Source organism: Lytechinus pictus, chromosome 2, assembly GCF_037042905.1.
Source record: "Lytechinus pictus isolate F3 Inbred chromosome 2, Lp3.0, whole genome shotgun sequence".
NCBI classification, from domain to species: domain Eukaryota; kingdom Metazoa; phylum Echinodermata; class Echinoidea; order Temnopleuroida; family Toxopneustidae; genus Lytechinus; species Lytechinus pictus.
Genome location: NC_087246.1, coordinates 19,873,558 through 19,898,787, shown reverse-complemented (window position 1 = coordinate 19,898,787; position 25,230 = coordinate 19,873,558). Strand labels below are relative to the sequence as shown.

General features: G+C 37.1%; 1 protein-coding gene across 4 annotated transcripts in view; it reads right to left on the bottom strand.

Moving 5' to 3' along the window:
• LOC129254609 (mediator of RNA polymerase II transcription subunit 13-like) overlaps positions 1-24,123 on the bottom strand; it is a 44,856-nt gene extending 20,733 nt beyond the window's left edge. The window contains exons 1-8 of one of the 4 annotated variants that reach the window (XM_054893113.2): positions 23,939-24,123; positions 17,336-17,654; positions 16,739-16,906; positions 7,018-7,773; positions 5,518-5,683; positions 4,730-4,831; positions 2,000-2,105; positions 1,431-1,564 (exon numbers count right to left, since the gene is read on the bottom strand). In XM_054893113.2, coding sequence (XP_054749088.2) covers positions 1,431-1,564; positions 2,000-2,105; positions 4,730-4,831; positions 5,518-5,683; positions 7,018-7,773; positions 16,739-16,906; positions 17,336-17,654; positions 23,939-24,080 — 1,893 coding nt within the window. In that variant the 5' untranslated portion in view covers positions 24,081-24,123. The remainder of the gene's footprint in view (positions 1-1,430; positions 1,565-1,999; positions 2,106-4,729; positions 4,832-5,517; positions 5,684-7,017; positions 7,774-16,738; positions 16,907-17,335; positions 17,655-23,938) is intronic. The other 3 variants (XM_054893115.2, XM_054893114.2, XM_064112416.1) reach the window with 3 other exon arrangements.
• Between the last annotated feature and the right edge of the window lie 1,107 nt (positions 24,124-25,230).

The following is a 25,230-nucleotide window of genomic DNA, read 5'->3' as shown; positions in this document are numbered from 1 at the left end:
TCATGATACATGTTCCAGTAGGTTTATTTCATCAGAGATATAACATGAGTTTTGGGGCCTGTTCTACATAGTTTAGCGACTGACCATTGAAGATTGTTTTTAAGGTTTGATTGGGCTGACCTCGATGTGCAATCACTCATAAAGATCAAATCAATATCAGAAGCTCAGCACCCATTTACACTGTCCTGGTTGTGTCTGTGAAATAGCTAAGGTCAGGGATAAAGAAGAGGGGATATATTGGGTTTTTTTTCTAAAAAAATCATTAAAAAAGCCTGACATTGGAACAGCTTACAGAGCTCTGGAAAGAAATGTGACATCTTCCCCGACAATGAATTGTGGCAGGGATCCATTTCATATGACAATATATCTGAACTATGGAATAAAAAGTACGAAATCCTTTCACACAAGTCGAATATGAGATGTAAACATTTCTAAAGAAACCTATTCAAGAGCCTTAAGTGTCTTGAAGGTATGACTGCCAAGACGGCAGGATCGTTGTAATTTTTTCGCAAGAACTGAGTGTTTGCTTGAGAAAGAGCGAAGGGGAAACCTTTGAGTCGACCCAAGGGGGGAAACTCATTTGGCAAACAGCAGAGGAAACTTTCCTGTTTTGCTTCTACAGCCGATCCACCACATCAAGAACGGCCAAACGTCTTGAAGGGAACGGCAAGCTTCCTGTTTGGTAGCGCATCATTTCCTCCCCTGCCCCGGGATGTGCATACAATATTTAGCATGGTTCTGTCTCAACCAGGAAACAAGCCCACCCGCGGGAATAGACATATGTCATCAATGTATGTAGGCCAAGATAACAGTAGAAGGCATTCCCGATGCTCCCTTTCACAGTTGGGGTAAGAAACAAATGTTTGTGTGCTTCTCTGCTACACAAAACAAGAATCAAGTGGGAAGCCTCACATTTGTACTTTCTTATAACTTGTCTCACTTTTTTTAAATTTTGACAAATTGAAATAAGGGGATTGAAAGATCATATGGGGAACGTGTCCCAAGCCAAATATGTCTCTCCCACTCTTTTGCACGGAGCATTTATTTTACAATGCTACCAATGTCATACTCTGGGAGATATCATAGGATATTAGTATATATACATGAGGTATGAATATCAAAATCATTCAAAGGACAAAGTCTCTCTAAAATTGAAAATTTTGTCTAAAACAATCAAAAAAATATTAACAACTTCATGTTCACATATAAGTGCTACTGGAGAACCCTATAAAGAAGATAGCATATCTGAAAATGACACAAAGTGGTTTCAGACCATGCATGCATAAACTCAATTCTCAATAATAATAACAATAATAATAAACAGTACTTGTATAGCGCATATCACATTATGAATATAACGTCTGAATGCGCTTCCAAAGGACTTGGATATTATTACTCAATACCAGTACTGGTATGTTTTCTTGACTCACCCCGTCATCATCATCGGAGGATGAAGATTCAAAGAGTCTCTCAAGATCACCCATACCGGTCACCTTGATGTCATCTGTGTGCATCAAGCGCTTAGTCTCTCCCTTGATGGCCATTGTTTTGTTTGCTGCAGATGCTGCAAAGAAAATAATTTGATTTGATTTAATTTGACTCATATAGTCATATTACGCATTCGCACGGAGACGTAAAACCAAACATGTATGTTCAAACAATGCAAGACAGATAATATAGAACTATGTGAGGGAGCTTCCAAGACTTAATGTAATACCTTACAACAGTAACAATTGCCCGTCTGAACATGTGTGTACATTAATGTTTGTACATACACCGCAGAAATCATCAATAAATAGCTTGTTAATAGCCCTGTATAAAGCGAAATGCTTGTAGCTTTTGATTGGTTAATATGCATCGCAAATCCTCACTTTGAAAGGTCGTGATGCAAAATACCACAACACAATCAAAGTGAGAATTTTTCCACAGGAATGGTGTGATTAAGTTTAATAGCAATAAAAAAAAACTTTATTAAGGACTTGACAAGAAGTTAACGAACCCATGGCCTTGGATGGATCTGTGTTGAAGACATTGGATTGTCCGTCGGCTGCTAAGGTCTCAGGTCTTGGTTTCTCTTCCTCAGCCCTTCTCTGGATTTCCTCCTCCTAAATAATATGGTGAGATAATCACAATTGAGACAAGAATCGTAAAAAAATTGAAAAAGTGATTGGTGAAGAAAAGTAGAAAGGCTAAGGCCCTGTCACATCATTCGTGCAAGCCTTGCGGGTGAGTTATGGCTGATTGCCTGCAACTCAGCCGCAACAGAGTTATGAGCACGTTCAAAACTTTTCTGCGTGCAAATCAGACTTGCGTGCGCTTCTGCTGGTAACTGTGTGAGATACGCGCAAGATACTGTCAATGCGGGCGACCTGCAGGTGACTAACAGGTCGCAAAAAGGATTGCACTGAACGATGTGACAGCGCATGTAGTGTACGGATGAATGATGCACTGAAATGAGCAAGGAAGGAGGGATTTTATAATACAAAGCTTTTATCATAAAGATTTGAATAAACCATGCTTTCATCAACAATTGCTCTCGTTGGCTTCTACTCGAGACCAGAGTTCAACTAAGACACTGTCCAAGTAGAGTGAAGTTCTTTACCACACCACTGATTAACAGTAAGATTTAGGGTTGAAATGGATTGGGAGATATCTAGTAGGCATTAATCATGTTTAATGAAGAAAAAAATAGAAGTGAACAAGCTTCAAGACCCAAATAAAGCTCAAGCAAAATGATAGTGGGCTCAATACAAAATATCATGAGTAGTTGACTGAAGTATGAAAAAGTTCTACCTTGACAGAAAAGGTTGATGATATGTAAGGGATTAACTTCACCTATTCAAAGAATTAGACTACTAGATGACATAACAACGTCATCACCATCTCCCTTCCTGATACCAGAGAAACAAACAATTGTCAATGTTGTGCAAAAATGTGTGAAATTACAAGTACATTAAATTTGTTTCAGTAAGCATAATACAGTAGAATGCTTATTGACGTAATCAACTCATGCAGATTCCATCAACTTGTTTTGCTTGGACTCAATTTGCATCTTCATTAGGGTGAGTGATCCATGCATTAAATCAATGAACAAGATTCAGTAACAGTAACCTACTTTAAAGTTATTGCATGGTTCAATACTGTAATTGAAGAAGCTCCTTTAAGTGATAGATTAAAATCCTTAGATTAAAAAAAACTCAGTTTGGGAATTTTCATTTTCTTCCATCCTGCAATTTTTTTGTAGCAACCACAAGATAAAAAATCTTTAAAAGGTCATACGACTCCCCCCCCCCCCCCCCCCCCCCCCCCGGTTTAGGGTTACAACTTGATATATGTGAGTTCATACTATGCCTACAAATACAATGCAAGTTCAAGACTTCTCAAGTTAGATTGACGTTCATACATTAGTCTAATTAGCAGAGTAGAGCTACATGCACGAACAAACTCAACAAACAGAGACAATACCATGACAGATAAAGCAAGTATTACAATACAAAGAAATGTATTACTAATATGTACATGCACCAGCTTACATATCAATAAGCCATTTCTTTACATACAGGAAGTACACTTCAGAAACTACTAACAGGAAAGGAGGTACATCCTCTGGGCGAACACTTTCTCAGAATGTTGAAATTTTGCTAAAATAATATTCATGAAAGGATTGCAATTGATATTCCAATCCTCAGGATTAAATCACATCAAGGCCTGTACATCATCCATACTTAAAAAATAATTATACTTTAAATCTACTTCTTTCATCATCATTTGCATTATTTTTATTCATACACATCCCAACAAAGTTCAATAATATTTTTGTCTACAGTCAATGGGGTATGAAGTATTCAAAATATGATGTGGAGACAAGATACCTTTTTTGAGCTCAAGACAAAAAAAAGAGAAAATTTTTATCAATTAAATTCTGTTCAAATGACGGCGAAAAAGAGTATGTCCAGAGATGCATACAAAGTCATGACATCATTGAACACGACTCATGACATCATAAGAAATTATTATGGCGGCATATAATATTGAGTCATGACATCATAATGAAATCTCATGTCATGAACTTGTCTGCTAAACTTTGAACAATCCTATTTAGACATGAAGAACATAATAAGTTGGGGTGTTATCTCTACACTTCTGAGAGTTCTCAACATATCTGAAAGAAGCCTTGAGCATCAAATTAGAGCAATTCCATGAATATGCATCAAATTCATTTGTGTGAATAATGAAATTCAGAAATCTAAAAAGGTATAATGTATCAAACACAGGACTGAAAAATATTTCCATATTAGAATATCAATACTTCTCTTGTGGGTTTGATACAAAATCTAATTTGGAATGTATGCTAGTTCGAAAAATATAACAGTAACAATTTTAATTTTAAATTGACTGATGTATGTGTCCCATAATGGAATTACAATTATTCTAACTTTGCCATTACTGTAGCTAACATGGCTGCAAAGCTTGGCGGTTAATCAAAATCAAGGTTTCTATGGCAGTTTCTATAAAGTTACCTGTTTCAGACATACCAGTCTCCAAATTAACTGATCGTATGTCGTTTGTAAAACTTAATGGTTTTTGTCATTCAGAAGGCTGTTTAATGAGGGTGACTGCAGCATATCTTTATTAAACTGACCCCATATATTACAAGACAAATGAAGATATATTTACAAAATGAAAATAAAAATCTGCAAATTTTTGTCATTTCAATTTTTTTTCGCACCTTTATTTTGCTTTTCTTGATACTGGGACGTCTCGGACCTCCTCTCGTTCTCCCGTTGACCTTCATTCTTCCTCTGGCTGAGATAGAGATTCTACCACCCTGCTAGGAAAAAAAGAAATTTGATCAATAAAGTCTATCGCCTGAAAAAAATCAATTGTTCCATTGTACTTTACCATCCTACAAGGAAAAAAAAGCTATTTATTCAATTACTCTTGTATAAATTTATGCTGAACCTAAAATACTTAGCACATTGTAATTTGCATTTGAACACCGATATTGATAATACCAGAGAGAAAAATATGAGTTAAAGAATACAAAAATCCATGAACATATACCCACTTATATCATTTTGACTCATTTTTTAAATGTAACAACAGAAGTTGAAGGAAACAAAATAGATGGCAGTGTGTTAGCACCCGGGCCCCATCTTACAAAGAGTTGCAATTGATCAGATCAATTGCAATTATGGAAAGCCAGCAATGTCAATATCTAAAATTACACGTTTGTTCAAAATACTTATGCATATTCATACATTCAGTTTTCTTGACAATTCAGGATGCTTCTCTTTGTTTTCAAAGAACATTGTGCAAATTTCCTAAAGAAAAATTATGTCATTGATGGATTTCTATATCCTTGAGATTGATCGGATCAACCATAACTCTTTGTAAGACGGGCCCCAGGTTTCAAAATGGTTTCTGCAGGTTTCAAAATGAAACTCTAGCTTGAAACCCTTTGTTGATTTCATAACTACCTTTAAACACTGGGCTCATGAGAAAACAATAACTTACTGTAGGTGATGTATCATGTTCCATGAATTCATAGGGATCCTCTACGGGCGAGGGCGGTCTGTTGTGGCGCATACCGATGTCCATCTCACCAGGGAAGTCCAAGGCCGATGCGGCTGGCTGGACTGGCTTCTCTTCCTTCAGCTTCTTGTGTGGCTGGCAGAAGATCCTGTGTTAGGATCAGAGAGTGTCATGGTAACAACTGGCTAGCCAACACTAACATTCTAATGTTAATTCTCAATCATCACCTGGGTACTGTTTCATAAAAACTTGTTATATTAACAATGCACAAGTTCTATAATAAGTTAACTGTTGGCAAATCGAATTGATTGATTTCAGTAACTTTTAATTGTTATGGCAAATTTAATAAAACAAGGCCCCTGGGCTTCATCTTACAAGACCGGTTTGGCACTTGAGCATGAGTGTCACATAGCTTCATTAGGTCAAAAGACAAAATTGATATTGCAATTTGTCAAAAGTTATGGCGACGTAAGGGTCAATCTTTCCCTAAGTTAGAAAATAACTTTTTTTCTACAAAGTTAGAATAAAAAATAAGGTTAAAGGACCTCTTGATCAATAAAAAGATCATGAATCAGAGTTTATGAAGTATAAAACTGCATTATGATTTAGAGTCATTCATAATCATTCCTATTTGTGACATGAATATCAATTAGAGGTTTTGTGCAGTAACTTAACAAAACTATGAACTATTTGCATGCTGAATTAATTTTCAAGTGATAGTAATAACTATTGTTGTTTTGATATTTTCTATGAATGCTTATAATCTTATTGCACCACCAATACTGGTAGTTATTTTGTAGATGTTAATGAAGAAAAATAGCTATCACTAAGCATCATTTGTACAAATATGACAGAGAAAGCGCTACATTGAATTGTACAAATGTACAATTTTGCAACATTTGCATGCAAAGGGTTAAAAATACTGCATAGTTTATGATGATTATTCATCAATTAAAAAGGCATTCAATTCATTTGTAGGATTGACACCTTTCCAATGAAATGAATGCTTCTACTGAGTTGTTGAGGCGCATAAATCATTTGGATGTTGATTTTGGATGTGATTCAAGTTCAATGCAGCCAAGTCTAAACATGAATGCTTACTGAATTGTACTTACACTCAATGCAGTTACTATAGTATTTCATTGTGAGAGAATCAGTGTAATAAATCCTCACCTTTCTAGAACCATGTTCCAATTGCATTAGCAGATTTATGTTAACAAGTTAAATATAATTTTCATGTAAAAACAGGGCAAAGTATATTTTTCACTAATAAATGAAATCATTCATAGTTTATTAATGTGTCAGGGAAAAGAAACTGAAAGAGAAATTCGTGTATGTTGCCATTTTAGTTGTTTCATGATTTGTGACCATAAAGATCATCCATGAAATCAATTATGCATAAAAAAGTATGCATACAAACGTGCCCTTCTTTGAGATCCTGAATGAGGTTTATCCTTAGCCATTAGAAATAATCATACTTACTCATCGTTATTTGCTGGGTCATAAAGCGAATCAAACATGTTTTCATTTTCCTCCTCTCGTTTCTCATAGCTCAACAATGGCAGGAGGGGTCTCTTTGAGTCCATATGATGCTCACTAGGTAACCTGAAATTTTGCCACACTTTGTCTTCCTCCTGCTTTATAGTTGTTTCTTTATGCCCAATAGTTCTCCCTATCAACGCATCACGCTCAATTGAGTGTCCCATATCACAGTTCCTACCGATTGAGGATCCTACTGGGCCGCTGTTGGCTTGAGGCAAACCCGTCTCCCCATTCCGAGGAGGCGGGTAAGGGCTCAGAGTTGGCATAGTCCTGTCCCTTTCACTGGGATTCAGACCGGTTCCGGTCGGGGGTGGGATAAGCGGTGACGGCGCTACAGAGGGTGGAGATTCGGTTAGCACAGGGTCCGTTGACCCAGGAGTTCTAAACGCTGCAGGGCTTGGCTTAGGCAGTGCATTGTTTGACGGTTTGCTCTCCTGTGAGACTGGTCCAACCGATGACGACGGCGTTGTCGGCACACCGATCGGGGCTAACCTTGATGACAGTTCCTGGTCGACTCCTATGAGATCATCAGTGTGAGTCGCCCGGTGGTGGAAAGGAGTAGAAGGGCGTTGGCTACGCTGCTGCCGGTGTACGTTGCCTGAAAACGCGGGATTGCCAATGCCAGAATGGCCAGAATGCGCAGAACCAGTAGATGATGGAGATTTGCTACGGGATTTCAGCTTCAGCACCTTTTGCCTGTAGCAAGGAAGATATAAGAATCATGTTAATATAAACCTCAAGTTAAACAATGCGTCTGAAATTAAACCAGAAGAAAGCAAGCTTTACAGGTAGTGAAGCTTTTATTTGTTGCCAATACCCTCAGTACCTTGAAGGTTACTGATGAATTGAAGGTTAAAAACCAAGTCACATGTATAGAACATCCTGAAATGTTTTTACATCATAAACATGTAGCTAAAAGGAATGGCTGTAGCAATTCCTTCAGATAGAATTAAGTTATATCATTGATTTCATAGATTCCATTGAAACAACTGATGGCTATTACCATTTCGAAATTTTGCATCTACAAGTAAATAGATAATTCAATTTCTGCATACCATTTCTCACATTTCATAGCCAATACCATCAATCTCAACGATGAACTATAGATTCCTATACATCCAATTACGATATTCCGTTTCTCTGCACACAGATCTAATGACGTTCATTTCATCAACATTAATGAATGAGGCAAATTAAGTGTTGTGCGAGTTCTATGATGCAAGTAGAGTAAGATGACAAACATGATGCCCTACAACCCTCAAGGGGAATTCAAGTCAAGGTGACGAGGAGGTTGAGGTGTAATCTAATTTGCAATCTGCCCAGACTACCCCCACTGAAACAGGCTGTGGAGAGATCCATACAGCTCTCACAGTGAGCAATCTGTTCCTGTCAGTGAGATGGGATTCTGAACATTCATCTGTTCCTGTGAACATGTCAGACTGAGAGTTTTGGGGATGGGGATTCAAGCCCTGAAGACTTAAAACACAGTTGAACACTGCTTCAAATCCATACTCTTCATTGCTCAGGGTCCCATCTTTAAAATACATGTAGTTGTAAGATATTCAAATTGCAATTGCTCATAAATACCTATATCTGCACAAATATTTATCAATCACAATTTCGAGATTTTATTTGAATCTATCCCAATTGTTTGTGAAACATGGCCAAGGAATTCTCGTACACGATTCAGAATGCATTTCTCAATAAAAGTATGATAGTCTGCTCAAAATCAATGTGTCTCCTAACCTAGATGTTCTACTAAATCACTGTTATTCAACACTGATAGACTAAACAATGATAAAACAAAGGGAGGGAAATAAACACATTGGATATTTTTCATCATGAACATGTATGTGAAATTTAATTTTAGGATTAAAAAAATTTGAGTTCAGAACCCTAAGAGATGTGCTTTAAGATGCTAGGTATGATCTCTGTATATCAGTCAAGCACGACAATCATGAGCTCAGCCAACCATCCATAATGGATGTCTTCATACTCTACATACATGTAATGTACATGGACATAGTAGTATCACCTGAGGCTAGCTTGCAGAGCCCTCATTATAATAGAAAGAGATAGAAGACAGCAGCTAAAGAAAAAAAAACTATTCTCCTGGAGCATGTTTTGATCATTACATGCATGGTTTCATGCAAAATTGAGCTTGGCCTTTTGACCCTTGGCCTCCTCATCTCTGTCTAATGAATTTACCAGTGTGTGACAGTCCTGGTAAGAAAGAAAGATGTCATGCATGTTGAAGTCGGTTGTCCGTTTGAAATGAGATCATCTCTTACACAAAAGGTTTGCAATCAATAGTAAGTTGGTCATATAGTCGTGGTGTAGTGGTTACTACTCTCATCTTTCAATCTGAGGGATGTGGGATCGACTCCCAGCTATGGGTGTTTTCCTTTAGCAAGAAATTTACCCACACTGTGCTGCACTCAACCCAGGTACCCGATAGAGAGAATATCTTTGAATGCTTGAGTGCCTATAAGGCAGCTCAGCTACATCCGGGGTAATATGTGTGAAGTACAGTAGCACCTACATGTAAATGGTCCATATTATCATTTTAAAAGTTAGCCTCTTGCGCATATATTTTCACATGCCTACTAGCAACCTATTAAAATTGTTATTGTACTTTACAATTGATTGCAAATATTGCAACTGATTATAAAGTTGAGTTTCAGAGTCCATGTATGCCAGTCAGAATAAGGAAAACCTGAAGACATACCTACAAACAAACCTACATACAGACCTGAATAAATTATATGAAATTTCAAAGGTTTGGAGAGTCATAAAGCTTGCCTTACATAACCCTAAAACGGTAATAAGTACATTATATTTAATATCACAGTAAATTTGCATAAAGTCAACAGACTATGTAACACTGGATTCTACCCTCATACAGAGTATCATATGGCATATTACATGTCATGTTACAAGTGCTATCTGATCCAGCAAGGCATGCAATATTAATTAGCCTAGCTCATGTATAATCATACCATACACATCTATTCTCCTTGTTACCAGAGCATGAGAGAGCGAGCATACATGTTTGTACCCATCATAGACAGTGTAGATAGATAGACAGTGTATCTGAAATAAAGTGGACTTTAAACCCACACTTGAGACCTGTGATCAATCAAACCATTATTGTGTCAACCTAAAGCCGAGGTATGGGAGGGAGGGAGAGGGGTGTGGGATAGTGGCTTGGTTGGAGGGTGGAGGGGAGGGGGGGGGGGACTCTTCTTCTGGAGTCCTTTGTTGGTTGACACATATCGGGGGGGGGGGTATTTCACAAAGAGTTGAACCTGACATAAAACCATGGTACAATGTAAGCATGATATTGAACATGCAGTCAGTCGTGTTGATAAAAACACTGGAGAACGTAAATGGCAATTTATGTATGATTTTTTGTCAGATTTAAAATCTTTGTGAAACACTTCCCTGGGATCACAACTGTCCTTATCATAAATTTGTAATTGAAGCATGATGCAGAATTGAATTAAGCTTCAATAAATACAACAGAGTTTGAAAAAGAGGCTGATTTCAGAATATAGTGTTTGAGAATCAATTCTTAAAGTTTTCCAGATTAAAATAATCTGCATTTCTTTTGTTGTAATTTTGTTTTGTTTCATTCCTAAAAACCAATGATTCAATAATGCTGTATCATTTTTACATAAAATGATAAATTTGATTCATCAGCATTTGTTATTCTTTAAATACCTAAATTTAATCTTTAAATTCAGAAAAAAATCATATATTTCTCTTTTATAAAAAATTCCAAAATTTATAGACCTACACTGTACAATCATCCCTCAATGCATGTTATACAAGTTTCCACAACATGGAATATTGTCTTTCAAGCGACAAATATCAGACATGATACCCTTATCACTAAAAAGAACATATAGATGTACCACATATTATGTGTGCATTTTCCCTGTTCTGTGCATTAACCAGAAACACAACACTCTTATCTCGCCATCAATCTTGAACATTTAGGACAGCCATGGGGGCTTAAGATCAAAGATAAACATTGTAAGCCAACGATATTTGATGGGCTCAAATTCCGGCATAAAAATTTATGTCGTTTATATTTCCTTTTACCAGAGAATTCAATATTTATCTCCATATTAAAGCATCCATTAAATGTGTCCATTTGGGAAGTATTTCTGGAATTCCATTTTTAGATAAAGATGATACCCTGACAGATAACTTGGAGAAAACTATATACTTATTTCTAAAATAAATCAGAAAAAGATCAAATCTCACAATCTCATTACTATTTTCTTGGACAAAATGAAATATCTTTCACACGATTATTCAATAGTAAATAGTAAACTAAAATCTGAATTAGCAAAATGTGATTAGGGTCCTGAAATGGGGCTCCCTAACTTTTTAAGAGTAATGCATGTATTTAATACTTGCCTTCTAACAAAAAAAAAACTATCAGGTTAAAAAAATTTATTTTTTCAATCAATATATACAAACTGTACACTCCTCAACAATAATTATTAAATGCTCAAACGACTGACCGATTAACCCATGCAAAAGTGAATTAGTAATCTCTCTTCATTATCTAAATTGTAATTATGATGGACAAAAAAAAATGATGGCATTTGCATCTGTGCACTCATTAAAGAGCATACATCTATCAAGATACCAGACTATGAAGATGAGTTAAAATGATCTGAGTTGGTTGCGATTACAAAACATAAAGGTAGTGTGCAAAGAAAATATGATTAGATGCAGTAAATTTAACACTCGTGTTCTCCACTAGACATGGACTAAGATACAGCTTCCTTCCTTAATAACCATTAAATCAAGAGAGTGTAAAGGGATGAACCAGCGAGGCAGAAATAAAGTGAGAGAAAGAGAGATGGAAGTTATACACAGAACAAAAGAGGAGGGGAGAGAAAGAAAGAGATGGGGGAGGGAAAGAGAGAGACAGAGATGGGGAGGGAGCGAGAGAGACAGAAACAGACAGAGAGAGACAGATATACACACCAATACAAAGAGTAGGGAAGAAAGAGGAGGCATACAGACAAAAGAGGGGGAAGATGGAGAGACAGACAAACAGACAGAGCAGACACAGACAGACATAGAGAGAGAGAGAGAGAGAGAGAGATACAAAAAGGGGAGCGGCAGAGTAGGCAAGGCAAAGACAGAGACAAACATACAGAGACGGATGAGATAGTGAGACACAGACTGACGGAGCATGACACATACACCCAGAGACATATCTATCATATCAATGAATACCAAGATTTACAGCCCATAACAAAGTGTATGTGATAATAACTACCAGTATGCTTCAACAATGCTGGTACAACATACTATCAAAATGATTATTGAAAATTTAAAAAAGGAATTAAAGATAAAGGAATTTGCTATCAATAAACAAAGAGCCATTTGGCTTTGAGAAAATTGAAATTGTTTTTAAATCCAAGAACACTTAAGATTGTTCCTGGAAATATGTGAATGCTCTATCAATATCTGATTGGACGGGAAAAATTGAATTCCAAGGGCAGTGTCTATTCCCTGTCATTCTGCAATAGAATTCAAAGTGCAGACATCTTGGATTACCTATATGCTAAAAGTAGGATTCTGTTTCATTAAAACTTATGCGAGCTAATAAAAGGTACTGAAAACGAGTCATTTGATTGGCTGATGGCATAATTACTGTAGAAATGCTGCATTTGTGTAAAAAAAACAGCTTTGACCCAAAATCAACAGGGAAGGGGCCAATTGACAACCCCCCCAAAAAAAAGTGATTGTCACACAAACATCCTATATCGTAACATACCATTTGATAATTTTTTTTCTTTTTTTTTCTTTCAAGTCTGCACCTAGTTAAAAAAATTGAAGAAATTAGTTTTGTGCCTGACTGGCTTTGTGTCCAGTCCATGCAGTGTCCATATTGATCAAGATGGACATTTACGATCTAGGTTATTCCGATTTTCCTATCTGTGATGTTTAACATCCATCATGGTGATGAAAAATCACATCTTAGTTTTAACCCCATTTTTAGTTATAAAACAAGAAAACATGTTTCTTGGGGTGCACCAATACGGGCATTGGCATGTAATTCACTTCAGATATAGCCTTTAATGGAATGCTTCCCCGGCAGGATTAGACAATGCCCTTGAGCAGGTGATGAAGGGTACGCAAATTCTCTAGTGTATGAACATGTGTACATTCAACGAACATTATTTCTTTAGGAAACAATGGAGGAACAAAGAAATCAAACAAAGCGGATGTTTTAACCGGTCTATCACTTAATAGCGCAGTAGTGAGATAAATTCACATAGTTGTTCTCTCACATTATTGTTCGGAATGTTTGCGGAGTGTCAATACAGTGAATACATGGTCCCATTTGTTATTCACCCAAGCACATGTTTAACTGATATTTATCTCTATTTTCAATGAGAATATAAACTCCCAAGTAATTATAAGGAAGAAGAATTGCGCTATAATGCCAAATAATTACATTCTTGCAAAGATACAAGTAAATCTGTGTGATTTTGACTTAAATGATTTTCTGTTTGAGGCCCTAAACCACTTTGATTTTTAACAATTTGAAAACTTTACAAGGCATTACCAATAAAACATATTTTTTTTCAATCACACAACTCTGGATAATTTAAAACAAAATTTAATTATATAATGCATATAATGCATATTGATAAGAAATAGTAAGTAGTTAATTAGATAATTTGTTTCGAAATCTTGATCGCGCTGATAAAAATGTTGCTGAGATTATTCGCAACCCGTCCATGCAAGGCTTTACATTTTAAAAAATTGGGGTTTCCCCTGTCTCATTATGAATTTTCAATCACATACAACATTACTATACACAGGTTTAACACTGGAATCAGCTACATAGAAGGCCCATAGGAAAGGAGTACCGATGCATGGAACTCGTGTTTGTTTACACATTGGCTGCATATAGCAAGTTGACTAACTCATGTCTTATTGCTGCACTCATGTATACCAACGATGACACATGGTTCCCAGGCCTGCAAGACAGACAGGATTAATTCTGCCCGACACCTACCCTTGTCTAGCGCAGGACTTCAAAGCAAACATACACAAACCCGAGTCCCTCTACACCTTACCCATTCAGCACTATCAGACAAAGCAAGCAGCATCACATATAGTATACCATGGAGACCGACAAGAGATATTCTCTGCTCAAGGCTTGAAAATCAATGTCTCCTTAAAAAAAATAAGAGTCTGAGTGAGCAGACTACGCATGTAGTCCGTCTGTGGCTTCGACGGGCGGTGAGTGCTGCCCATACAGGCAGGAAACAAGCATAGGAAACAGCTGCTTTTGATTGGGGGGATTGAGGTGTGAGATAAGGCAGTTTTAGGTGCCTTCCGAGCGCTCTGTACACAGTTATTTATGGCCGTCGACAGAGCGACATGATATTGGAAATCATGTTGATATCTGGAACCGTATTATAGATATCGAATCCTAAGTATGCATCTGCAATTTCCTCAATACACAATTACCAAATTACTGACATTTATCTGTAGATAATCATGCAAATATGTTTAGTCATTTTAGTATGAAAGTAATGTAAAGTCATTAGATAATCTTGATATATCACTATAAACAAAGAAAAATGTTAATGATCTGTAGAATCATACTCTTAAATATTGGGAAATAATATGCTCTTTAATATATTTAAAGACAATCTTAAAGATAGTATCACTTTGTATATAGTCAATCATATTAAAAGTCTTTCTGATGTCATAAAACACATGTACTCAATCCATTACATTCTATCAAGTACAAATGAACTCTTTTAATTACACTTTCAGTTAATATCATCTACAATAATTTGATCCTTTCATTGAAACATAATTAATAATTGAAAGTATCTAATCACAGTAGTAATCAGAATTGTTACTACCTTTGTGCAAGTGAGCAGAAATCCTGTCCGTGTTTCTGTGGTTTGTTACCACTCATTCTACCGAATCCAAACTTTGAGGTCTGCGGGTTTCTTTCTATCCGATCACTGTCTACATGATATGGATATTGAAACTGGGGGCATCCCCATTTACACAGGATGAAATAATTGTATTGCGTCATTGATGACAAGTATCCTATGCACTGTGGTTTGTCAAGATAACTTAGATTCAGAACTATAAATAAAAATACCAAGCATATAAGCATATTTCTGAACCATCTCGCATAGAGGGTATCATTATTGGGGTATATATATATATACACCGCATGAATAAAAATAAAATTGACACCTCACAAATCTCCAATTTCAGGAAAAAATATGTCATGAATGCTTAACTATTATATATGACTGGAAAGAGTTCCGGTATCTTTTCCCAAATAATTTGAATCCATCCATATTTATGTGGTATGTCTTCACGCTTGGATAATCAGTAGGTATTCTTTGCAGTGATGTAAATTTTGGGTTGTGCCAAAGTAAGAAATGACTGCAATTAATGAATCCAGATGCCAATGATGTCATAATCCTACAGGACTTATAATAAACATATATGCAAATCCCTTTTCAATGAAATTAACATGAAAATCGATACTACGAAGTGTTTTTTAAACAATTATAATGTAAATTATTGTAAAGGTGTTATAAAATGAAATTTCATTGACATCTGGATTCATTAATTGCAGCCATGCCTTACTTTGGTGCAAATAAATATTTACATTACTGCAAAGAATACCTCCTGATCATCCTAGCGTGAACACATACTGCATAAATATGGTATCAAATTACAGTCCGACCTCTCTAATCCTGCCTCCCCTTATCCGGATCTCTCTATTATCCGGACGCACACTTGCCGAGATTTTTTTTCCCCCAAATTCAATCTAGTACGTGGGGAAATGAGATTTCAATCTAAACTCAATCCTACGCAAACTCACTTTGATTACATATATTTCCGAACATAGTCTACTTACAACCACATTATTTTTCATGAAAATATCTCACTCAAATCACCGAAAGGACCTAATAGACAGGATAATTTTCGAGTAAATCAGGGCGCAGCGCAAACATTTCTTCACGTTCTATTTTATTTTCCGGGGAAAAAACAACATATGTCTCACTAGCTAGCGCTATAGTCCTCAATACAGACAGCGCCATCAATCATGTTTGAGCCTACAGTCAGTATAGCAATGGCTGACATTGCGAAGCTGCGATACCCGCCGCGATGATCCAATTGTAAAACTTAGTTTCATCGAGTCATTCTCTTTCTTTCGAGGTATGCTCAATGTAATCCTCAATCATTTTAGCAGGTAAATTATCCAAGAGTTTTGGCCATCGATCGATTTCATTTCCGTAAAAATACCGCCTATAATTTGCACTGACACTGCAGTGAATACTGTCTGTACGCCCACTACAATTGATTACGTGTAGCTACCGCCGAGGGGTACGTGCCGGTGTCAGCTGCGTGTAGTTGATATTGGGTCTTCCAGATCCGTATAAATCCCTTATCCGGATTGGTGCTGGTCCCAACGTGTCCGGGTAAGAGAGGTTGGACTGTATTTGGGAGAACATACTCTTTCAGGCCATATATAATAAATATGCGTTTATAACACATTTTCCCCTAAAATTGGGGATTTGTTAGGTGTCAAGTTTTTTTTTTTACTTATACAGTATATAAATGTATAGTATCTCACCTTGAACAAGCACAATCCGTCTTGGAGGAAGGGTCTTGGAACTGCCAAGTGAACTGGTTGGCTGTGGGAGAGGGTTGGGGCGGGGGCACCAAGGATGGCTTGGTCTCCAGGTTTGAGTTGTTGTCTTCCGCACTAATACTGCAAGGTTCTAGTGATGACTGCTGGCTGCTGGAGAAAAATCATCACAGGGACAAGGTAGAGAAAATGCATCAGCTCGTAAAATGAAGACCATGTCTTAGAATGCTTTCTTATGCAATAAGATTAGAAATTATATGATTCATCGGTCTTACAATCGATCGATCAAGAAATGGATGCCGACTACTCGTGAAAGATGAACACATGAGATGAGATGTAACTGATCAGTCCATATCCATAATTTGATTCATATTATTTTTCACAATACTGGTATTTGAAAAACAGTTGCAATATCTCATACAACTTCCAATAGCATCAAGGGATTACTTGTTGTTCTACTACTACTACTACTACTATTATTACTACTTCTACTAAAACATGGATACCTTCCAAGTACAAAAGTTTCCTGCTGATCAATTTAAGCAGGTGAGGAGTGGCAAATGTACACAAACATAAACCTACCTCATCGATCCAGCACCACCACCAACACCACCACTGGTATTAGTGATGGTACCAGGGGTCGATGCCATAGATCCATTTGGCAGGGTACCACCAGCACCGCCACTACCAGGTGTGGGAAGGACGGTTTCCGTTAGCCACTGGGACCAAACCTTGGAGGTGACTTTGTGGATAAGGGCTCCGGTGCAGGAGTCGTCTCCATCGTCTCCCAGGCTGGGATCCAGGGTAGATCCCCCTGTGTACAGGGCTCCCGAGCCGTCTCCAGGTGGGAGCTGCTGGTCTGGAGGAGAGGTTGGAGGGGTAAGGGCAACTGATGACAAGCCTGTAAAGAAAGCAAACAAGACAGGGTTAGTCGACAAGGTGTTGTTATGTAATACCTCAAAGTTCAACGATAAAGCAGGAATGCCAGTCGAAGAAACAGTATCTCCAGGGCCTGAAAATTCATGCACATTACAAGCATGAAGTGTGAAGTCCCTAGATCCTCTCTGCTGCAATCTGAGCATATCTAAGGGTTTTTCCCCCCTCCCCTCGAATTTAATGAAATTTTATTGGTAAATCTGATGTATTGTACCTAGTACCTAAAAAAATATATAAAGGACTAAATATTAATGCAAGCCATTTGCGTTTAATATGAGTACAAAGAGGTAGACTCTACATTTATATTCATTCATCAGCATCAATCAATATCACATTTGTGACTCTTCCCAGAACCATTTCAATAGGTGATGTAGTGAAATAAAGACCAAAAAAAATCACATTGGCAGTGTCAACTTCATTACCAAACTTGCATTGTTCAGCCCTAGCCGTATCAACTAGCAGCCTCTTGCTAGAATGGCCAGATCGGGCTGGGTGAGTTAGTTTGACACAAGCCCAAATAAAAAAACACCATGCATTGTCATCAAAGTCATTAGAACCACAAAAAAATGCATACTCGCATTAACTACATGTAGATAAATGTCCCAAACCACATTTTCTATAAAATGGTAACATGACGATCATATTGTCAATTGCATTCCGAAAAACTAACAAATTTACTTGGCTTCATCTAGCTCTCGGAACGAAAATTCACATGCACAGAATCACTAGTTTAAATTTCAGTTGTTTTGAGATAAGCGCATATCAACATACATGGGGAATATAATATTAACATAATACATGTTTTATTTTCTGACTAATAGGGAAAGATGGAAAATGATAGAAGCAGGAACTTATGGGGAAAAAAAGAACATACATGTACCAGGGAAAAAATTAATTATTTTTTTTCGGGGGCTCCATTTTCATTTTTTTGTAAAATTTCGAGGGCTCCATTTCTTCCTTTCGGGGGCTCCTTTTTGCATTTCTGTGGCTCTTTTCAAATGCTACGTTTTTGTATTTTGAGGAATACATGTACCTGTTCACTTATTAATGAATTATTACTTATTTAATATTGTATGATTTTTTTCATGCTTAGAATCTTGGATGTGGGTGTGTTTGTGTGGGTGTGACTTGAGTTGAACTTGGATATAAATGAATTCAATATCTAATTTCTACTCCATCTATTCCAGTACAATAACCTGTACTCGGCCATGACTTGTAATAAAAAAAGGCCCACATACCCTAACTTTTCCTGAAGTTCTTTGAAAACGCAGATCTCCACGAAAATTGCATTTCTCTATGGGGGAGTCTAAATTTGGTGAGAATGAACTCATTAATAACTTAGATATACATGACAATGAAGAAATCATCAAGCTTCATTGGCAGTTTTTAATAATATACCCGAAATGTAAACTCTGTCTGAAACAGAAAATCACCATCATTGAGGCCTTAACTGAGCGAATTGTCCCCCAGAGCTCTGGCAGAGAGACAGAGCTCAGACTGGCTAGCTAGTACAAGTGCCAACACGTACGTACGTGAGCCTCCCGCCGGCTTTGTAAAATAGATGGAGCTTTGTTTGATGATTTATTGTCTGATATTTACCTCATCCCCTAGAAAAATAAAACAAATGATTTTTAAGTTATAATCAGCGAATAAGATAAGTTTTTTGGATGTAACTAGGCCGATTTGAAAAGCAAAGCCGAATGACAACTCACCAATGCGAGGTTACTAGACTCTGGGATTTATTTCCTGTGTAATTCGACTTATTTTATCACAGAATTGTGATATCTGTAGGGGAAAATGTGCATTAGAAATTGCACATGGTGGTAGTCATGATGGACCCCTATACATGCAACCGTTTCCCGACCGTTGCGTTTAATTTTTTTTTCATACCATGTGTGTGGAAAAACGTGGTACCGGTACCGGTACTGAAATAAAACGCAACTTCGGAATTTGAAACTGCTCCTCGGCGTGCTATTTCCAAAGCTTGTTCATGGTTTTGAGTGCAGATTTTTTATTATTTTTAAATGGTAAGCGGAGCTCGAGCATATTGCGCTCGTGGGCCGCTGAGTTGTTATTGCTCGGCAATCATTTCGGGGGCGACATTAAGATTTTATGTCGCCCCCGAAAGCATGATTTTGGGTGATTTCGAGGGCGACTTTAGGCATTTCCGGGGCGAATTCGCCCGCCGCCCCCGTGTATTTTTTCGCTGACATGTACCCCTGTATTCCTTAAACAACATATTTGTTATTTTATTGGCTCATCTCTAGCATTAGGAGAGACAAAACATCAATGTTTGTCATTATCAGAAACAGAAAAACGATAGCTAGCCTAATGGCAGGTAACTCACTTACACATGTACATGAACCATATGAACCATATTCCTAAAATAGACTTGATATTTATGGATCTAGATCACATTCCCTTTATAGTTCTCTTAACACAATGGTAGGGGATATCTACAAAATGCACATGAATTGCCCTACGCTGTATGACAACCAATGTGAAGTGAAACCACAACGCATCATGTTAACTTGTTTCCTTCTGGTACTTTCACTGGTAACTCATAACATATCATTATCATCTTAATACACATGTCCAGTGCTTGATTTACAAGAGGGTTGTGAACTGCAGTACTTTACAATGTTCACACAAGACTCAATTGGTATTATTGTAGCTCATTGGTCTAAAATATTTACTTTGTACATTTTTACTTTGTACATACAGTCAGAGGCTGGAGAAATGCTTTCATTATCTTCCTTCCCCAAAAAAAATTGTAACTAAAAAGATGTAACTAACAGCTAACAGGTTTCGCTCAATTCCAAAAATGTATAAAGTACACCGAAATGCTGTGAAATTACATACTTTCATTGGCTTGTTGTGTACTCTAAATTCCTGTTGCTTTGTATGCACATAACTTCAAGGTTTGTGGCATGACTTCAAGTCTGAAACTACCATGTGAACATATTTGCTGATGCTCATTAGCAATTAAAATTTATTAATGGAGTCAGCTATAACCAGGATCCTATTAGACAAAGTAGTTAATTATAAAGACATTTCAATGGATATCTAGTTTCATTATGTCGTCAGAGTGTCATTCAGATTTCCTTGACTAGTTACAATATGAATTTCCAAATACATTCAAGTTGTACAGCCAACATTCCCAATGTTGACCTTCCACAAAATCAATAATCACAATGTGTTATTCCTGTAATTATTATGTTGATTTCTCAGGTTTAAAACAAGGGAAATAAACACAGGGGCTACAAAGTTTATTTGCTACCTAATTATGAAAATGAACACATGAGAGTCAAAATTAGACTGTACATAAACATAAGAATCCCATGTAACAGTTCATTAGTCATTCACAGATATTGTTTCCATGGCCTAAAGAGATTCAACTTGGGCAAAATCATTTGTACTTGAACCAAGAACATGGACACGAAAAAAAGAATTTTAATGTGACAAAATCATACATGTCTAAAATGAAATTAACAGAATTAGCTCCCAAATATATACTTGTCAGATGGATTATTTTGACATCAGAAGTCTAAGTAGATGAAGAGATAAAGAAATTTTGCCAGGACGGACAAGGTAAAGATTTTTTTTCTCAGATAACAACACTATTTAATGTATTTAAAAGAATGTTTTGTCTTTTCTACAACTATGATTTTTAACTGCTTACAAAACTAATCCCATTTCATGATACCTGTGGTTTGTTCATTGTATGACAATTGCTATAAAAAAAATGCACCAATAAATCTTTAACTTCACTATATGATTGGAATACCCGCAAAAGACCTTCAGAGAACCCAACTATTTGAAATGAATATAGGGCCTTCATAAATTGATACTTTGAAAAGCTGAGCAATAAAGATCAATTTGTTGTACTGTTTATAATGTAAATTAACTTCACTCTGTATTGGCATCTAACTGATTTAATAATGGAAAACATATTGAATAACAACACCCTGGGGCCCTCGACATATGCTCTTAAGACTCATCAATAAATAATAATGCCTCAATAGAACATCACATAATTCTTAATGAAGAAATAGATTCTGATCAATTTCTTGGACAAATGTGGAGGCCACGACAGAGGTACAAAACTTAATATATTAGAAGTTATTGATCTCATCCACCCCTTTGCATAATATAAACGAATCTGCCTAAATCTCTCCATTCCCTTTGGTAATAAGTCTGTTAGACTTAGGTGAAAAAATATTAATAGGAAAATAATGTACTCTTTGCATAATTTGGTCTTAAAACCTGTTTTGACTTTCGTAATTATTCTACTTTTGGAAGGATGACTTGTTGACTGTATTATTAAAAAATGCTTTAATTAGGGGAAAGTTTGCAAGCAAAGTTTACTGTCATTTTAATTGAAATTTCAAGACCCTAGGGTATACTCCAAAGAGTTGAAATAGACTCATGAAATTGAAATTGAAATTGATCTCAAATTGTACGGTGTAAAGATAAGAAGTTGGATTTTAACCAATATAAACTTTTTGTAAGACTGGGCCCGGAAATGTTTCAAATTAAGTTGTATATGTGTTTGTACTGGCTTCTGACAGAACTATGGAAACCTCTGTTTCTTCTTTTTCTTTTTCTTTGATAGGTGTCTTTATCTCTAATGTGTACGCAACTGGAACATTATGCATTTACCTGATCAATTTTCACAATCAATCTATCGGTGCAGTGTAGCAGAATATCATCTGCATAACAATCTAATTTGTGCATAATCCTGGTAGTAATAAATCTTCATGAACACATAATTCCTTTTCTTCATGGTCGGGTTGCACAAGCATTTGAATATTTCCCATGCACCACAAAATCATCAATACTTAATGGCATCACAGACATTTCCTACTTCACAGATGGTACCCTCATTTAGTCTAGTTGCAGTCTGAATTTGAGACTATAGGAGATGAGTTTGAAATGTGTTCTAAAGCTTCTCCAAACCTACAAGGTACATGTAAATTGAGAAAGCAAGTAATCATGCTAGACTTGTTTCCAAACCCATTTGAAACTATGTCGGCCTTGTCACCATTCTTTTAGAAACCAAAAATGGATATAAGCCTTTTTAGCTCTAAATTTAGAACTGATCCTAGTCTCTTCACTGTTTCCTCTTCATTGTAATGACACAGAGTGTGAATCAAGTGCTCTCTAGCACTTCTATAACATCTGTGCATTTAAAACAAAATATGGTTAATGGGACAAACAATAGAGAAATAATTATAAAGTGAATGTTTGCAACATATGCCATTACTTTATCTTGGAACACAGAGACATAATGTCATCTCTTAATTAGACAGTATGACATCATGCCATTGTACTATGTGTCAAGCCTTTTTTTCTGTCCCCTAACACCCCCCCCCCCCCACGCTGGTTAATCCTGACCGCCCATTTTTTTTATTGCAGTTAAACATTTCTCAAATAAATGCAATGCCTCGGGCCTAGGGACTAATAATCCAATGCAGTCAAACCTGCTTTTAAGACCACCTGTCTAAAAAGACCATGCTCTGCTTCCCTCAAATTGTATTATTATAATTATTAGTGTCCAGAGAGACCATTTGCTCAAAAAGGCAACTTTCCATCTATACATTGGGTGGTCTTTAAAGACAGGTTTCACTACAGATAGACCTAAAGGTTTCACTCAGTGCAAGGTATCATTACTGCCTGTGGTATACATGTAATACAATGACTGGACCTATCAATTCAAAAGGTTGGTGGTCCATGGTGTATACCACGTATTTACACTTTGAACAAAGTATTATACATATCAATGTCTAAGAAAGTTAAATCAATATACATTTTCTTATTTTTGTGCTGATTTAACTAGTTGATTAATATCATATGATCACTGGAAAAATGAGCTCACAGAACTTCATACATATCCGAGCTTGAGCAAAGCAGCCTTTATTTATAATGCCACCATCTCGAAAGGACGTTGACACATTAGTACTTCATTATCACTCCTCTCTAGATGATAAGGACCGATTTGCGATATGTCATTCACCATCTCCAACCCATCAAGTGGCGAATTTTCACCCATAAGCAGGGTAAGAATTTTTTTTTGGGGGGGTGAGAGGGTTTTGGTCAATTTTTTCTTTTCTTTTCTTCACTTAGGTAAATCTCTAAATTCTAACTAACGTAACTGCTAAAATAGCAAGTTGTTCGTGATTTGGGTGATTTTCTTTGTTTCATTATTTTCTTTGGGGGGATTCTTTGCATATAAGTAAGTATACTGACCAGGAGTTGCAGGTCCATTGATCTTGCCATGCCCTAGCCCCATGGAGGGTGGTGGGATGTAGCCACCAGCCTGAACAGCCATCGCATGGTGATGGGAGAACTCGCTCTGAGGTACCAGCACATAGCAGCTCGGATACAGCATGCGGATACCGCCCGTAAGGTAGCCATCCGTTAGATAACTCCCTGCAAGGGGGAGGGGGGGAAATGGTGGTGGAAATGAAAGAAAACACTCAAGCTAAACATAAGGGTTTGTATACTGTAATGTACATCAAATATGTTACAAAGTTTTATAAAAGTGTTACTATAAAAACATTGATTCTAAAAATCTTGAAATTTTTCAGCTTTTCATGTTGGCATTTAAAAAGACGTAAAATGATAATTCATACAACAGACGAAAATAGAATGAATGCAGTTGTGATTTAATTATCTGTAATTCTAGGGTAAAAAAATGATGATTTAAATATAATGCAGCCGTAGACCCCTGTTACATCTGAGAGATTCCCTACCTCGGGCCGGCCCGGGGCCTACCTCGGGTCGGAAAGAAATCAGATGTAAACATCCCAAACCTACCTCAGGCCACCTTTTAGCGAACCTACCGGAGACCACATCCAGAGGTAGTCTCGGGTAAGTATCGGGCCGGCCCCGGTCCACCGATTCGTAGATGTAAACGCACACCAGCTTTCGAACCTATCTCGGTCCGTTCGCCAGCTGTCAAATTACGTCATAGCGCGCGCTATCCCCTCCCCAGCCCCGTCGTTCTTCGAATGTTTTGCGGCATGCGACATGTGAATTGTGATTGATAAAGTCTTTGATTTGAGTGGAAAGAAGGAAGCATTCTAAACGTATCCTTTTCAAGTCGATCATATCTTCAACGACTGCTGGGATCATCAGCATTCTTCCAGAATCTCGGGTAAAGGTAAAGAGTCGTTTCGACTCTCTGGAAATGATCGGCACATGTCCCACCCTGTCATTTTTGTGTAGCAGCCGACTAGTGTAACGAAATGTAAACAACTTCAATTAGCGCGCGCAAATTATTCAGAGCCTAGATCGAGAGCGCCCTTTGGTGTCAGCAATCGGATACCGCTCGAAACCGTACCGATAGGGGAGGGAATGAACGCTGTGATGTAAACAGACCACATTTCGGACTCGGTCCGTTCGCGAAACTAATCCACCAATAATCCAGTCAAGGTTGCAAGTGGACTCGGTCGGGTCTCGGGTAGGAAACTTTCAGATGTAACAGGGGTCGTAGTCATCTTACAGGGGCCAACAGGCTTCAGAAGGCAAAAGGTTAA